Source organism: Equus przewalskii, chromosome 5 (genome assembly GCF_037783145.1).
Source record: "Equus przewalskii isolate Varuska chromosome 5, EquPr2, whole genome shotgun sequence".
NCBI lineage: Eukaryota > Metazoa > Chordata > Mammalia > Perissodactyla > Equidae > Equus > Equus przewalskii.
Genome location: NC_091835.1, coordinates 80,088,859 through 80,106,495, shown reverse-complemented (window position 1 = coordinate 80,106,495; position 17,637 = coordinate 80,088,859). Strand labels below are relative to the sequence as shown.

The window sequence follows — 17,637 nt, the reverse complement described above, 5'->3', positions numbered from 1 at the left end:
AAAATGGGACAAATAATACCTCTCCTATCTACCTTATCATTGGGAGGCTTAAGTGAGATAACGTGCAATTAAGTTATAAAGTATTGACAAGTGTCATATCAGTCATTTTTCTTAATAGTAAAAAGTATTTTGTAGTTAATAATTTGGAATATAGATAGTGTATAATCATCTTTGATATGACAATAGTTGCCCCAGATGGTTAATTCACCTTCCAGGTTCGAGAGGCTCAGCAGAATGCCTTCACCCGTTTTTGCTGCAGCTACTTCTGCCGTTGGAAACAAGCTTCCTGGGTATTGCCTTTCCCTCCCCCACCTCCTCTTGTCATTTCTTTTTTACTGCCAACCATTTCCTAACATGAGTCTGGTGTGGCAGACTGTCAGCCACCACTGCTTCAGACTCCTGTCCCCTGCAGCTCGTGACCCCATAAAGCCCTGCCCAGATTCCTATTCTCAGCTCCTTTATTGGGAATCCCCACTGCCCCGGTCAAGCTCCTGCCACCCACAGTGACTGACCTCCCTCAGGTTCACACTCCTGCCACCATAACCCCGGTGTCCCCAGGATCCCCGTTTCCATCTCTAGAAGCCTCCTGAGCTTCTGACACGAGCAGTGCTAACCAGCACCAGTGGCCTATAAACTAGCAGTGTCTCATACTATTCTGTAGCTCACTGAGGGGGATTTCTAGTCCTCGGCTTAAATCAAAGGGACTGTGTTTCACCCAGGCCAGTGCCACTCAGTGTCATTATACCACCACTTAGGAGCTCTTCTCAGGTCCTGCCTCAAATCTACTGAATCAGAATCTCTGAGAGTGCAACCCAGAAAGCCATGCTTTTTAAGAAGTTCTCCAGGTGACTCGTAGGCACACAAAAGTTTGAGAACCATTATAAACAACAATTTGGAATTCTAAATGTACTTTTCCCTAGAAACAGTGTCATCAGTGGCGTTTGTCAGCATTGGGTATCATGCTTCATTAGGTTAGGGTTTAGTAAAATTTCGAGGTAAGCCTGTAAGTGGGTCTATTGTTGTTTTGGTCAAAATGTGTATAAAGTTAATCAGTTGTCTTATTCACAAACTTTTGGACTAATGCCCTTTAGGAATGCATTAGTAAGTTAGAAAGTATTTTGAAAATGTGGGATGTAAGAATTTTGTGCTACTTTCATTATTTACTGATTAACTCATACTTCGTGTCAATGAAAGGATATGTTGCAACCAGCATACCAAAATATATGCAGTTTAGAAATGTATTGAAATGAAATTATCCTCGTGGCCCTTTTTATGAAGAAAAATTCTTCCTCCTGGTTTCCCCTCTCATGCTCCTGGTTCCGCTATTAAAATTTGTTCTGCGCTGCTTAGAGCCTATTTATTACTACAGCCAGGATTCTGGAACAATGAGATCTATTTTAATCTCTAGATGGAAATGCAGTAAGGAAGGTAAACAGTTAGCTCATTTTGAGTCTGTGGAATTTCCACCGATTTCTGAGACTTATCTAAGTCCCCACACCCCAGGGTCACGGCTGGGGGTGGTGATTAGTTCTCCTCAGGTGCTAAATTTCCACTAACTGAACATGCCACTGCCTCCCAATGGTAAACTTGAGGAATAGTTTTCTACATTAGTTGAGCATTTATTTGTATAATACAGCTTTTTTTTTAATCCTCCCAATAAGCTTCAGTTAGCTCAAATGATAACAAGTCAAAGACATTCAGGGGACTGAAATACACCTGGCCAGTGGCCCTCAGAAGTGTATCTCAGTGCCTCTTTCTGGTTGTAACTGTCAATATTTAACTACTTTTTTTGTTTCTCGTTTACTGCTTAGGACAGGTATCTAGAGATTCTTGAGCGTCTGATAAGAATTTTAACCCCAAGTACTCTTTCTCCCCTGAAGTCAACAAACCTTTCATTCAGTTGATATTTGACGGCCTGCTATATATCGGGCACTGCACGAGTCTCTGAGAATGCAAATCAAGCAGAATTCTGCCTCTGCCTTCAGGGGCCTTACTACTTACTATGGTAATAGTACAAATGAATGTGTATGAGACTTGGGTGTTGTTATACTCCTTAATTTGCGATGGACAGCCACCCCGGGGGAATTTATCGTAGGACATTTGGGTTACCCAGACATTCCGAGGATATACGGGTCTTGGGAACAGCTGGAACTAGGGACTCAGACTCCATTGAGTCTCTTCACTTCTAATGTGTACTCTTCTCTTACGTGTTCTACTTCATTTCTCCTTTGTCTCTCCTTTCTGTCCCCCTGCCTTTCTTTCATTTTCCGTGGAGGGGCCCTAATTGGCTCAACTAGAGTCAGGTGGCCATCCCTAGACAAATCAACTATGGCCAGGGAACACCTATATGGGTGGGATGGAGGAGTGCAGGAGGGAAAGATAACGTCTGCAAGAAAGCGGGTCTGGACAAATAAAACGTGTCTGCCAGGTCTTTGCTAAGCACTTTACACTCATTCATTCTCTTAATCTACATAGTAGCCCAATTTTATAGCTAGAGAAACTGAGTTTTAGAAAGGTTAATTAACTTCCCAAAGTTGCACAACTAGTAAGTGGCAGAGGTAGGAAGCCACCCAAGCTTCTGGTAATTTCCATCAGTGTAACCACTGCAGTCCTTAGTGGTTACAATGCATTGTTTAAGAACTGTGATAAAGAAGTGCATGTGAAGCAGCCTTGAGACGAGGGTTGGAGGACCGGGGGCATCTGTCAGCCAGGAGGAGGGGGGATCATCCAAAGCAGAGGGCATTGTGTGTAACAGCACTGCCTCTGTAACCCACAGGCTGTATTTACGGCTGAATTAAATACACCCGGTTACTGGGTCAGACACCCCAGAGATCTGTACTGTAGATGCGAATACGGCCATGCCTGGTGTTTAGATTTTCGTGTAGCCTTGGGAATAGAGGAGATCTCCCACCGAAGCTTTGCTAGGAAGAAAAGCCAACCAAATTGGGAGCCCCAGGGAGCAGCAGCATTTCCACTTGCACAGCCCTACATTAAAAGGCTGGTTGGGGATAAGATGTTTGAGTTAATAAAATTTCTATTTTGTAGAGATTTGCCTGCCATGTGTCAAATATGGTTTACCAGGTATCGGAGAATTATCTTAGCAAGGCAAGTACCGCTCTAAAAGTGTTCTATGTAAATTAATTTTAGGTCTGAAAGCAGCTGAGGTTTTTGCATTAACTGGAGGTGGGGGGGCAGGGACGGATATAGACTCGAGTATTGGAAAAGAAGACTGAGAACCTTCCCATTCAGGGCAGAGATCCTCAGAGTATCCTTGGAAGTTGATCAACCAGCTTTTGGACATTTCCAGTAGAGAGCATTCCTACTTTCTGAAGTAACTCACTGCATCACTGGGCAGCTGGAGGCTGATGGCATCTGAATTGCCTTTCTGCTGCCTCCAGGTCCCCCTTTGGCCTCTGGAATTTCCTCCCTGCACCGAAGTCTTTCAGTGTTGAGAGAGCATCATCCTGGCCCTCCGAACCCTCTTGGGAGGCTGTCACTGTTAATAGAGCAGTATTAGTGAGCGAGCACTTGGTTATAAGGCAGAAACCAGCAGGAGAGGTCAGATTAAGATTCCAGCTGGAGATGCGCTAGATTCTGACTTCCATCAGCCGCATCTCTGCTTGCTGGAGATGTTTGGGCCTCACTTTACATGGCCTCCCAAGTTCATTAGTGCTTATTACTAAATAAGATGTTTCTTCGAAATGTAGACTGATTTTCCTTGAAGCTAATTGATGGGACACCTCAATAAAAATATTTCAAGCTTTAAGGAACCAATAGGTAGGCTTAGAACTCATTCATTATTCTAGTCTCCCCTAGGGATGTTATGGGGAAAAAAAATGAGTTCATTTGTTCATTCATTCAACTAACATTTGAGTGCCTCCTCCCTGCTGAGTGATTTGAGATGGAGGAAACAATCAAAACCAACATATAACATTATGGAGCGTCTCTCCCTGAGTGAGATGTGTCAGTAGCCCACCTTGTCCTTTTTATTTAAGGATGATACTGGGCATCCACTTTAAAATAGTTTCCATTCTTGTCAGTGCATTTGTCTCCTTCAAGGCCGTAGCAGAGTCTCCTTGTACTGCCTAGCTTAGCTTTTTGAGGGTGAATAGATTAATTTGCCTAAAATGGGACCCAGATCTGCCCCTTTGGGGCCTCAAGACTTGAACTGGTGTGCTCTTTCCCTTGTAAATTAGGGAAGCTTGAATTGTTAGCTGAGCTTTGCCCTGGGTCTGGGCAGGAAGGTAAAATGTTTCATCAGATAACAACCGGCTTTCCAAGGGCTGCTTTTTGTATTGTTAGGGTTTAATCGGGAAACAAAACAGGCTTTCTCTACAAATTAGTTAACACAGGAGGGAAGATTTTTCCAAAGCAGATTATTTTCGGTTAAAGTGTGTGTGTTGTTTTTTAAAGAAAGACAAAGACTGAAGCAACGAGAGGGAAATTAGTTATTGCTCTTCATGTGGACTTGCAGTAATACTGTGCTTGCCTCGCAAAAAGTGTGCTGGAGTACTGAAACCTTGTGACATGTCACAATTCCTTCTTGCAATACCTGTGTTCTATTTATAGGCTGTTGTGCAACTAATTACAAGAGCATCGTTTGTGTGAACACAATACATCATTTAAAACCTCAGTTGCCATGAGGAAACGCCAGAATGGCTTGTCTAGGATATCTATGATGTTGATGGGGCCAATGCAATGAGGATAATGACATTGCCTTTCTCGCGTTTAGGGTTTATAAGCATTAACTAAGTTGTTAGATATAAAGAGCTTTAAATGGTTCTGTTTTCCAGCAGTCAGGCAACTACCCTGTGAGGAAAGTACTGTTCATTGTCCCCATCTTACTGATGAGAAACTGAGGCCCAGGCAGATAAAGTAACCTGCTGTAAGTTGCGCAGAGATTCTGGTTCCAGAATCTCTGGGCTCTTAAGTGCTATACCAACTGCCTCCTAAGTTTCAAGCAGAGAGAAACCTGTCCACTTGCCCCCACCTGGTGTTTTCTGCTGCGCAGCTGGCGCCTGGGTGGGTGGGTGGGTGGGTGACCGGCCTTCAGCTCTCTAGGAGGACGAGAGCACATTCTTCAAGATCCTTTCCACCGCAAGGACTCATCACTCCCGGGTCAGCGTTTCATCCTTCTTTACCACCAAACAATCCTCTTCTGAATAAAATTGTTCTTCTTCTGTTGCTTTAAGGTTGAAAAGAGAAATATCAGAGCCTAGATTGTCCAGAACTTTCTTTATGCCAGAGCAAGGGAAAAGCTAAGATTGTATCTGGGGTTTTTGAGGAAACTGCTGATTAAAAATTTATGTATTTTATTTGATGTCATTTGAGATTAGAGTACTTTTTTCTTTTGGTTCCATTTTCTTAGTTTCAGGCTTTTTAAAGTTCACGTTTTTAAATTACACATCTGACATTGACTTTCACTTTGTTTTAAAAAATGCATTTCTCTCACATTGCTGATACTACTGATGTATGTAGTGAATGAAGAAAAGAAACCTTATCTTTGGAAATGTAGTAGCTTCAAGCACTTTTTTTTTCTTAATTGCCAACAGAAGCTAACAACTATATGTGAGTAATACTGTTCTAAACCTGCAAAAAGTATTTTTCTACTGTATTTAATGCAAGACTTCCAAACTTGAGATCCTTTTGAGTAGGCCCTTATTTTGCTTGTGCTTGGCCCCGACAGAGCAGCCCTGGGGTTTGTATGGGAATTGCTCCAGCATCTGACTGAGCGCAGACTTCCTTATTTAAATACGGAAGTTGGACTTTGGTGATATTAATGGTTTTGCCAAGAGGACCTGGACAATAATTGAAAGGAAATACCCAACGGCGGCTTTCTGATTTTTATCTTTGCTGTGTTAAAAGGTCATTTCTAAACAGCCAGTATGAAGAAGGAAACATTGATATTTATGTGTGGGGATCTGTGGGACAACACCTTGTCTTCGTTTGATCTTCAGTGTTTGTTTTTAGCCTTCAGTTATGTAGTTATATTGGTGAGAGAGATAGAAGCTCGTTTGGGCCCCCAGTGCTAGCAGCAAAGTATACCCAAAACTAATGTTACTCAGAGCGCCAAGATGCACGTTAAATTCTACCCGAACCTACATGTCTCTCCTTTCCTTCGCTTACGTCTTATGTGTAATCATGAAACTGTCAGTATTTGACTGCTTTTGACCTACGAAAACAGTTTCAGAGAGTTCAGCCTAACAGTTAAGTTCAGAGGTCAGTACACATTTTCTGTAAAGGTATAGGGAGTAAATAATATAGGTTTTGCAGGCCAGACAGTCTCTCTGGAAACTGCCAACTCTGCTCTTATATCTAGAAAGCCACCATAGACAATATGCAAATGAGTGAACATGGCTGTGTTCCAATAAAACTATTTAAGGGCACTGAATTTGAATTTCTTATAATTTTCACATGTCATGAGATACTCTTTGATTTTTTTTTTTTTTTCCAACAACTTAAAAATGTAAAAGCCATTCTTAGCTTGGGGGCCGTACAAAAACAAGCAGTGGCCTGGATTTGCCAACCCCTGGTTAGGCTGAAGTTGGCCGCCACTGCTTTTGTAATTTGGATATCATGGAACTTTCTATCCACTGACCTGAAACCAGTCTCATCCCACAGCACTCCCCAGGCCCAGACTTGTTCTACCTTCTCATCTCCCTTCGTGATCTGTGTGCCTCGTCTGCTCCTTCTGCCAGCAGAAACCTGAGAGTCTTTGTCTTTGCTCCTCTCTCCTCCAGCAGGTTTTACTAGGACTTCTCGGTTCATTTGCCTCCTCTCAAACCCTCTCTCCCCTCCACGCAGAGCCACTCTGGGTTCATGACCTCCTTGTCGCCTGGACTACTGTGAGACCCTAGCTGATCTCTGCCTCTGCCATTTTTCCTCTATCATGCATCCTCCATTAGACCACTACTGTTGTTTTCCGAAATAATTTTGAACACATCAGTCTCTTGTTGAAATAATCCTAGCTTCTCCCCGCTGGTCCTTAGCTCCCTCGGATAAAGCTCCTGTGGAATCTCACAGTATAGCTCTGATGCAGCTCCCCTCACCAAGCCTGTGCTCAGGTCACGTCCAGCCCCTCTTCATAAAGTTAACATCACTGTCTACACAGGCGGTTCCTCTGCCTGGAGAACCTTTCCTTGTCTTTTCTCTACTGATTTCCTGCCTCATTCCATAAGGCTGAGCCAGATGCCACCTCATCGGTGACACTGCCCAAGTCTTCTTTTACAGAGTTGTCTCTTCCTTTCTGTTCTTAGATCCCTTGTGACACACACCTTGAGTATGGCATCAATCCAAACAAATCGCAGTTATTTGTAAGAAGGTCCCCCTATTGTAGGTGCCTGTGGGTTCCTTGAGAGTGGATTTGTCCTAGTCGTCTTGGTTTACCCCTCCTTGGTTACACAATAAGTACTTTTAAAGTACTTCTTTCAATCAGTACATGCTATGTATCGAATCATTTCTTGGTTACTCATGAAGTGACAGAATCTGATTGCAGGGCTGCAGAATCGAACCCCTTTGGGGCCAGGCCAGTTACTTAAACGGCAGAAGTGGACAGATGAGGTCGGGGGTGAGCTAGCGAGGACCCATCCTATCTGTGGAGCTGCCTCTACTCGGGTTCAGTGATTGGCATCACACAAGAGTGTGACAGGTGTGTGGCCTGATGTGTTAGTTTTCAAGAGAGATGGGGAAATTGATTTTTAATGTAAATATCCTAATTTTTAAATATTGGCAACTAATTGTCAATATTAAAAAATATTGACAATTTTTTTTAATTGTTGTTAAAAAAAACACTTTGTGGGCAAAAATTTAAAAATACCAACCTGTGTGTGGCCCTTAACACCCCAGTTTGCAGCCCCTGGTTGGTCACATCCTGTTATTGACCTCAGACAGGGCTTGGGAACCAGAAGGCATAAAGTCGCTCCTGCTGGAAGAAGACCTGCTGTGTGGGCTCTCTCCCTGGTCTGTGCTTATCCTGCCTTGTCCACCACGCTGCCTCCTCCCCGTGCGGACACTTAGTCACCTTCCAAAATGTGAAAGCCAAACACTACAGACAGTCCCTTTTCCTACCGTCTTTTCTCCTCCCTGGTGACACCCACTGACTGTTAACTGAATTCGCTGGGCTGGCCTCCCGTTCCCCGTCCTGCCGTGAGGTGGCTGAAACCGTCTGGGAGAAGCTGTTGTGCTTGATGGCTGTTATCAAAGGCTTAGCTTCCTAGTCAGAGCGTGGTCTTCCAGTACCCCAAGAATGAGAGGTTGGGGCTGGCCCCGTGGCTGAGTGGTTAAGTTCGTGCGCTCCGCTGCAGGCGGCCCAGTGTTTCGTTGGTTCGGATCCTGGATGCGAACATGGCACTGCTCATTAAACCACGCTGAGGCAGCGTCCCACATGCCACAACTAGAAGGACCCACAACAAAGAATATACAACTATGTACTAGGGGGCTTTGGGGAGAAAAAGGAAAAAATAAAATCTTTAAAAAAAAAAAAAAAAGAATGAGAGGTTAGTAACTTGCTTGAGGAATTAAGTTGTCCTTACGTTCCAGCCTATCTGGATGGTCAGTAACCACATAAGAGAATCACATGAAATATTGCCTAGGAGGTTACCTACAAAAGAGAATTTTTTTTTAATGTTATAAGCCATCTCTCCTTTTATTTTTTATTTTATTTTATTGTTTGAGGAGGATTAGCCCTGAGCTAACATCTGCTGCCAATGCTCCTCTTTTTGCTGAGTAAGACTGGCCCTGAGCTAACATCTATGCCCATCCTCTTCTACTTTATATGTGGGACGCCTACCACAGCATGGCTTGACAAGCGATGTGTAGGTCTGCATCGGGGATCTGAACCAGCAAACCCCGGGCCGCCAAAGTGGAGCATGCGAACTTAACTGCTGTGCCACCAGGCTGGCCCCAAAAGAAAATTTTAACAATCGATAGCTCTACTGGGTCTTCTGTGAATGGGTTCATTCCCGCCCCTCCCCCTCCCGCATTTTGCTGTCTGCTTCTCACTTCTGTATGAATCCGCTCCGTCTCACTTCACTGATGGCCTTTCTCAAACACTTCCTCCTCCTTCCCCAGGGCAACTACGCCTGCGTAGCAGCATTGATGCTTAGTGTCACCTTTTTAGCCCAAACTGCTCTCACCTTTATTTCCTTTAAAAACAATATAATAATAATCAAACTAAATCAAACCAAATTTTCTATTTGGTCTTTTTCTGTGGGTCTTGGACCTGAGCTTCGGAGTTGGGGAGCCTGGGGGCCCAGAGATGGCGTCTGTGGCCGGGTCTGGATGGGGATCTAGAAGCGGCTTTCCTGCTTTTCATAAGGGGAGGGTTTCCTCTGTGCAGAGCACCATCACATGTGTGGCTGGAGGGTTGCGCCAGCTTTGAGAAGAGGGCTCAGAGGAGGCGGTGGCCTTGCTTAAGGCACCTGTTGTGGGAAGTGCCATGCTGTGCCACTTGAAGGCCTGGAGGTGGCTGTGCATCCTGGAGGCCGGCAGAGGGATGCTGCTGGGAAGGGGAGGGGAGGTTCTTCCCCCGTCTGCGTGGCTGGATCAAGTCCCCGGGGCCCAAGAGTATAGACAGCTAGCTTTGTATTTGATATTACTAAGTAATATATATTGAGTGCTCCCTATGTGCCAGGCACTGTTAAATTCTTTTCATGCTAGGGCATTTAATCCTCACAGCTCTTCCATGATCGGAAGTGACTTATTCCCATTGTAGAGGGAGAAAGTACTTTGCCCAGGAACACACAGGTAGAGCTAGTAATTAGCAGAAACTAAGTTTGGGCTCCGTCTGTCTGACCGTTGGGCATCTTCATGCCTTCTGCACTCTGCTGAGAACCCCCGGGGAGGAGGAGGAGAGGGTTAGGAATGGATGACTCGACACCTGCCAAGTGTTTAGCACAGGACATGACACGTGGAAGTCCTTCAAAAAATGTCAGCTGTGACTCTCCTTTGTTGATTGTCTTTGGAAATCCTTTTGAAAATGGTTCCATTGTGAGTTCTCTGAGCCAGTGGCCTTTGTGACAAGGGCTCGCTCCTTGAGAATACTTGAGAGTACTTACTTGTCCATGTTTAGTAATAGGGACCTGGTCTCTGTGTCATATTATTGGATGAGTGTGCTTGTCGTCAAGGTTTTGAGCAGGTGAGAAGGCGGGTAACTGGATAATTTAACGGTTGCAACTGAAAGCAGGGCGTGCTGCTGAAATTCAGGTGGAGTTGATTAAAAATTTGTGACTAGCGTATTTCACAAACAGAAAGAAGGAAAACAGGTTTCCCAAGTGTATGACAGAGGCACAGTATGAATTGCTTCCTTTTTTTACATCAGTTCTGTTATTGCTGCCATCTCAAGGTCACGGTCACACCTGGTATCCAGGTCGTAGCTTAAAGCTGTATCTGACGTCCACATAGGATTTTTGACTTCTGAGTCCCTAAAATTTTGTGTTTACCTGTTTTTGCAAGGGGGAAAAATCTAGATGCTTTGGTTCAATTGAGGGTAGGCTGGTAGGTTAATATAGTCCATAAATGAATTTAACTTTGCCATGTGTCTCTCCCAGGGCACATGACTCGTGATCTCTCAGGGATGGAAGCACTGGGTATTAATTTTCCATATTGAAGAGACAGGAGCTCTCCTTCCCATTGATCCTCTAACATTTCTCCCACCTGAATTTTCATCCTAACTTCAAAACTGCCCAATTCTCAAATTTAAGTGACTAAGATCCCCCCTCCCCAATGCACACACATTTTAGCAGCTCCCAACATTTAATCCACGAAGTACTGCAAAGGAACTGAGGTTTACGGAAGTAACTTAACCAAACACTGCCATCCACCAGCTGTGACTTAACGTTCAAAAGGAAAGAACATGAAATGAGTTGATTCCTACATGGAAAATACCAGTCACAGTCCCTGGCACATAGTTAGTTCTCAACAAGGTAAGATACTATTATTACTCCACATCTAGAAAGTAGCAGAATTGATTTCTGATTTCATTCATTCATTCAACAAACATTTGTTGAGGGCCTGCTCTGTGCTATGTTCTGGGAAGATAGCCCATGTTCTTAACCACTATGCTTCATTACCTCCAGCTTAATGTCAGGGAAGATGTTTTCCCGCTTTGTAGGAAATTGGGAAATAATGTCGCCAAAGATACGATGATTCACGATCCATTGGCATTTTGTTTTTAAGTCTTCAAAATAAGCATCATGGGTAGGTATTGTTTAGATAAGGAATGCACATCTTGTAATCATTCCTCTTGATCTTAGGGTAGTGCTGACTTTCCGCTGGAGCGGAAGACAAGAAGGGAGTGTAGCTATTGGTAGAGCTCCTTACCTTTGATGACGTTATTGAATATATTAAGAGCATGATGCTCCTCAGCTTGGGAAACAAAGTTTTTCTCAATTGACTTTCAGAGGAATTAAAGGTTTCATTTACGTTTAGTAAACAGAGTGTTTGCCTCTGAAGAACAAAATCAAATATTTAAGTTGATAGAGATCAAGCTTTTTAAAGCCAAAGTAAATTGAGAAGAATCAGGACTTTCTCCTAAAGCTGTATGGAGTAAGGGATTTGAAATAATATAAAATAAGGGATGAGTTGTTTTTTTTTTTTTTTAAGGCCGTGGCTTTAAGTTAATATGACTTTATCAGCTGGATAATAATCATATCTCTGACCAAACAGGCTTACAAGGTGGGGGCTGCTGTCTTCCCACCAAGTTGACGTGTCTGACTTTTTGATATTTCATTAGTGTCATTCACAAGCTGTATTCAACATGAAACGACAAAGTCAGGCCACCAGTGATTGCTCTGTCACAGGACTCTGGTTTTGATGAGTTATTGCAGTACAGCCTCTAAACCAAGTGCTGATAAGAATAGACACTCGATAGGAAAATAAAACAACCGAAGAGCTGAAGCAGAAAGAACTGGAAACTCACTAGTGTGAGCTCTGCCATATTTAGCTATGTGACCTTGTGCAAGTCACAGTCCTCCAGGGCCCTGAGTTTCTTATGCATCAAATAAAGTTCCTAGGGTGTCTTGCTGAAGTTACTTAGGTCAACTCTGGAGTTGAACATGCACTAAGGGAAATAGAAGATGAAGCATTTTCGGGGGCCAATGATTCGTGATTTGTATAATTAGAGTAGCTTTGTTGACTGTTGGAAAACAGCAGTGGCAGATGAGTCAGCCTGGCATGTAGCTATTGGAGATCACTGTTGCTGTTTTTGTTAAAAAAAAAAAAAAAAATTAAAAAAAAAACCTGACTACAGCATAAGTTTAGGTGCCAATGGTCAGGGCAATGCCAAGTTCCAGAAATAGCAGCTAGGATCTTGTACAGAGGACAATATGGGAGGGACACTTGCCATGAACTGGTTTTCCCAGCCAAACTTCCACTTCAGCTTTCTCTAGAGAAGACCCTCCTATGGGAAACCATGGGGGTGTAATATCACCTTCCAGTATGCAGCCCGCCCCAAACATGTTGCCTGGGAAGTCACTACCCGTGACTGGGAGGAGGCAGGCGGTGTTTCACGTCTCCTTCCTCTGCCTTGTTTTGTTTCCAGGGATGGAGAATCTCCAGACAAATGCATGTTCTGTGTCATAGGCTCCAGCTGCAAACCCCCAGTGACTTGGCCTGGGTTGAGCATGGGCTGCGGTGGATCTGAACCATCCGTTCTTCCTCCTCCTCCTGGGCACTTTCTTAGACTCCTCCAATAGACAGAGAAGCGAAGAGAGACTTCCCCTTTCTCCAAGGCCTGCACCTGAGCTTGCCTCTCTACTTATTCCGTGCTTCCCCAAACAGTCCAGCTTGGCCTGCCACAGACTGGAGAGAGTCCCCATGGTATAACAGGAAGAGCTTGGGCTGGGGGTCAAGGTCGGCCTCATTCTGAATCCCAGCTGCTCCCCTCCTGGCTGTGGAACCTGGGGAAGTTACCAAGCTCGAGCAGTCAGCGTGGTAGCATTAATAGTTGTCATGTAGATGGGTAGCCTTATTGTGTCTTCAAGAATTACGTTTTATGCTTAAACCATATGAAAATGTCCTCTCGTTAGAGGAGAGAGAGTGAAGGTGGGGCAGACAACCAGACCTTGAACACTCCCTCCCTCTATCCCCGGGAGGGTGTGATAAACACCCAAGGCAGGAGGGACCTCACGGGTCGGAGAGCATTCCCACCTCCCTGGGACAAAGATTTTCAAACTCTATAAGCAACTTTTTAAAAAAAGTTTACACAAAACTGTAATCTGTAAAGAGAGTAACAGTAGGCTTTTGTTTATGAAAATATGCTTATGTTGAAATTTATAATAAACCCAATAAGAATGATGAAGCAGTTTTGATTAATACAGAAATTTGAAATAGGGGAGATAATAGATGAGAGATGGTCTTTTTCCTAGAACACAGAGAGAGGTAATTGCAATTTTTTTTTGACAGTTCTCCTTCCAATCAAGTGATACTGGTCAATTAAAGAGAAGAGAGAGAAGGCTTATTATGCCAAAGCTGCCCAAAATATATAGACCGGCATGTGTTTGTCACATGGAACAGATGGGAGTGAACGTTTAAATTATTGCATTTTTTTTCAAGATGCTTATACATTTAAAAAATAAATTTAAAGTAAATGTTACGATGTCTGAGACATCTCCATAGAATCCCAGGGTTTGGCAGAAGACTGTGAGAAACCCTTCCTTGGATCTCACAGCTCCCAAATCTCCATTTGCTCTCCTTTCCTGCTTGGTCGTGGGGCGGATGTGTTGACTTATGGAGAGCTGTACAATTTTTAATGCAGAAAGCCATTTGATATGGAAAATGGTGACGTTCAAATGAGCTGCAGTCTGGCTGACTCTACTGTATCAGTGTCAACGGCTCATCTTGATACTGTATCCATAGTTATATAAGATGTCGCCACTGGGGGACGCTGGGGGAAGGGCACATGGGACTCTGTAGTATTTTTGCAATTTACTCTGAGTCTATAATTATTTCATAACTTAAAAGTAAAAAAAAAAATCATTTGAAAATGATTGTCTTCTACTTACCTGTTAGGAAAGAGTACAACCAGATTAATAGAGCCGCGTGCACACCACACGTGTAGTAGATTTCCATGATCTTACCTTAACAAAGTGTCTTTTCTTTCATGCTTTAGTGAATGTTTCAGTGTATGCTAATATAATTCCATTTTTAAAAAATCAGTTTACTCAAGAACATACAATACCAAGACCACGAGGTCCTGTGCATTGAGTGGGGCTTTAGCGTCGTGCCCGTTGTGGAGACCGCCTGGCTGGCCCTTGAGACAAAGCTCTCAGCTGTCTGGAAGTCACCCTGTCTGACCAGCTTGTCTGGCTTCTTCTCCAGGGTAATCAATGCTGGGAAGAGCACACACAATGAAGACCAAGCCAGCTGCGAGGTGCTCACTGTGAAGAAGAAAGTGGGGGCCATCATCTCAACCCCAAACAGGAACTCAGCCAAGAGACGGTCCTCCCTTCCCAATGGGGAGGGGCTGCAGCTGAAGGAGAATGCGGTAAGACCCTCTCAAGCCCGGTTCTCAGGTGAGGGGAGCCGCGTCCTCTGGCCCCACAGATGCTCGGCTGATCCAGTGTCCCCAGAATGGAAGAGAGAAAAGCAGTGTCCCCAGAGTTGGTGGAGTGATGGGTCTGTACCAGGGTATCATGTCACACAGTCAAAGCTGAAGGTGACACATGTGTGAAGAGCTGGCGTTTAGGTAAAGAAAACATCCACATCCTGTAGAGGTTTTGTTGCAAGAACTAGTGTAGATAATGTTTGGTGACTTTAAAGAAGTCACTTCGAGGTTTTTATGAAGGAAGTGGTCTCTGGAAGGCTCTCACAAGGGGTGGGCATGACTCTCCCCATTGGCGTAGAGCTCTGCTGACTGCCCCTTTCTGCCCCGTCTGTCTCTTAGAAGCGTCCACTTGGAGCCTGTGTCTGACGCTTTCCCAAATTAATATTTGTGTCACTTGGCCCGAAGCCCTTGCATCCCATGGGGCGGGCCTGCAGACTGAATGCCCTATTGACAAAGGACGGAGCGTTTCTCCTCTCTCCAGTCTCTGGAGGATAAAGCAGACACCCTCGGGAGTTCTGAAAGAGCACTCAGAAAGTATAGGGAATAATCGGCACATGTCTATCTGCAGATTATTTAGTCCTCAGACAAGAGACATTGAATGGGATGACCCAAATGGGGCAGTTTATTCTAATAATCTTGTGGGATATTTTTGTATATAAATTTTTATAGAATTGGAGGGGATCTAGGAACCTCTTCTTAGTCTAAGAATTAGTGTCTCCTGTTTACGTGTAGAGAGTAAGAGCACTGATTTATTTTGTTAGCATTAGTTCAACTCAAGAGTTAGAAAACACAGTGACCTGTGGAGACTCGTCAGTTGTACTTGTTTTCAAGGCTGAGAGAAGCGCTGATTAGGTCTCTCACAAAGAGCCAGGGTTGAGGACCCTGATGGGCCATGCAGAACAGTGGGGGTGCAGTGCACAGGCTCTGGGCTAAGAGGTTTTGGTGCAGTCCATCGCTTATGAAGCTATTTAGTCTTGGGATGGTTATTTATTCTTTAAGCCTCTGTTTTCTCTTATGTGGAAAGGGATAAGATAGTAGCAACTACCAAATATGCTAGGGAGAGGCTGGTTGGAAGTAGGAAACCCAATAGCCCACGGAATACGTTGAGCCAGCGTCTTAATTAATAAATCCTTGATAAATGTCACTGGTTATTATCCTGAAGTCAGTCCCACTTCTGTCATTATCTGTGGATAATGCCCACTGAATTTTGTATGTTTATTCATTTGTAAATCAGAGATCACACAATTTCTTTTATACCCACTTCACAGAATTATTTTAAGGATTGCATTATTATGGAAAAAGGCTCAGAAAAAGTGAGACATTAATGATAATTGGATATGGCGTGCCAGTGACTTAATGCTGCTCTTGCCCCTGATGTTTTCCCCCTGCCACTGGAATATAAAGTGATTTCGGTGAAAATAAGTCAGTGTTGACATTAGGCCCAAGGCCAGTTGGTGATGGCATTTTTCCTTGTTGCTAAGTTCCTCCTAGAAATGGAGCCAGAAGTAACTTTGTGACTGTCTTTCCTTAAGCACAGTGAAACAAGGGCATAAGCGCTTTAGGATGGAGCCACGACTCTCCCTCTGAGGGTTCTGAATCCCTGGGGGTCCGTGCTCCGGGAGGCAGCAAGGAGCTGCGAGCAGAGCCGACACACCCTGCCCTCCCTTTCCTGCGTCAGCCACAGCAGTTTCACTTCTATCTGCCTTACATCTTTGGCTTCTTAGTAGAATTTAAAGCAAGAGGTGTGCTGCTTTTTATTTAATTTTGGGAAAATATATGTAACATAAAACTTACCCTTTTAACCATTTTTAGGGATATAGTTCGGTGGCAGTAAGTACATCCATATTGTTGTGCAAACATCACTACCATCCATCTCCAGAACTTTTTCATCTTCCCAAACTGAAACTCTGTCCTCATTAAACACTAACTCTGCATTCCTCCCTCTCCCAGCCCCTGGCCACCACCATTCTACTTTCCGCCTCTATGAATCTGACTGCTCTGGGTAGCTCATATATGTGGCATCGTGCTGTATTTGTCTTTTTGTGTCTGGCTTATTTCAGTTATCATAATGTCTTCAGGGTTCATCCATGTTATAGGTGTCATAATTTCATTCCTTTTTAAGGCTGAATAATATTCCATTGTATGGATACTGTACACACCGTTTTGTTTATCCATTCATCCGTCGATGGACACTTGCTTCCATCTTTTGGCTATTGTGAATAATGCTGCTATGAACGTGGCATACAGATATCTGAGTTCCTGCTTTCACTTCTTTTGGATATATGCCCGGAGTGGAATTGCTGGATGATATGGTAACTTTATTAATTTTTTGAGGAACCTCCATACTGTTTTCCACAGCAGCTGCACCATTTAGCATTCCCACCAGCAGCGCACGAGGATTCCAATTTCTTCACATCCTTGCCAACACTGGTTAATTTCTGGTTTTTTGGGTTTTGTAATCGCCATCCTAATGGATGTGAAGTGGTATCTTGCTGTGGTTTTGTATTCCCTAATGATTGGTGATGTTGAGCATCTTGTGATGTGCTTATCGGCCAAATATATCTTCTTTAAAGAAACATTTAGTCGGGTCCTTTGCCCATTTTTAAATTAGGTTGTCTGTTTTGTTGTTGTTTGTGCTGCTTTCTAAAAGCTCGAAAACCACAATCTAGTCTGCCAGATGAATCACTGAGCACTTGCTGTGTACTAGGAACTAGATGCTGAAGATTCAGCTGGGAATGAAACCAGCAAAAATCCCTGCCTACAAGGAGCTTGCATTCACTGAGGGAGATGAACAATGAAAGTATATTGCATGGGAGGTGATCGACGCCCTGGAGAAAAAGAGGGCAGGGAAGCAGAGCTATAGGAAGTGTGAGGTGCAAGGGACGGCTCCAGAAGGCATCACTTGGGGAAGAGGTTCTAACAGCCTCGGCAACTGCAAGGACCATGAGGCAGAAACAGGCTCGATGTTCTCAGGAATCGGCAAGGAGGCTCCCATGGCCGGAGCAGAGGGTAAGGCCTGGATTGCAGGAGATGCTCTTGGAAAGGTAGTAGAGTGGAGTGAGGCAGTCTTGCTGGGCCTTGAAGGCCATTATCAG

At 44.0% G+C, this 17,637-nt stretch overlaps 1 protein-coding gene across 2 annotated transcripts in view; it reads left to right on the top strand.

Moving 5' to 3' along the window:
• The window catches only part of PPM1H (protein phosphatase, Mg2+/Mn2+ dependent 1H), a 231,415-nt gene that overhangs the window by 73,566 nt on the left and 140,212 nt on the right, over positions 1-17,637 (top strand). For both annotated transcript variants that reach the window (XM_070621935.1, XM_070621936.1), the window contains exon 2: positions 14,317-14,482. In XM_070621935.1, the coding sequence (XP_070478036.1) occupies positions 14,317-14,482 (166 nt within the window). The remainder of the gene's footprint in view (positions 1-14,316; positions 14,483-17,637) is intronic.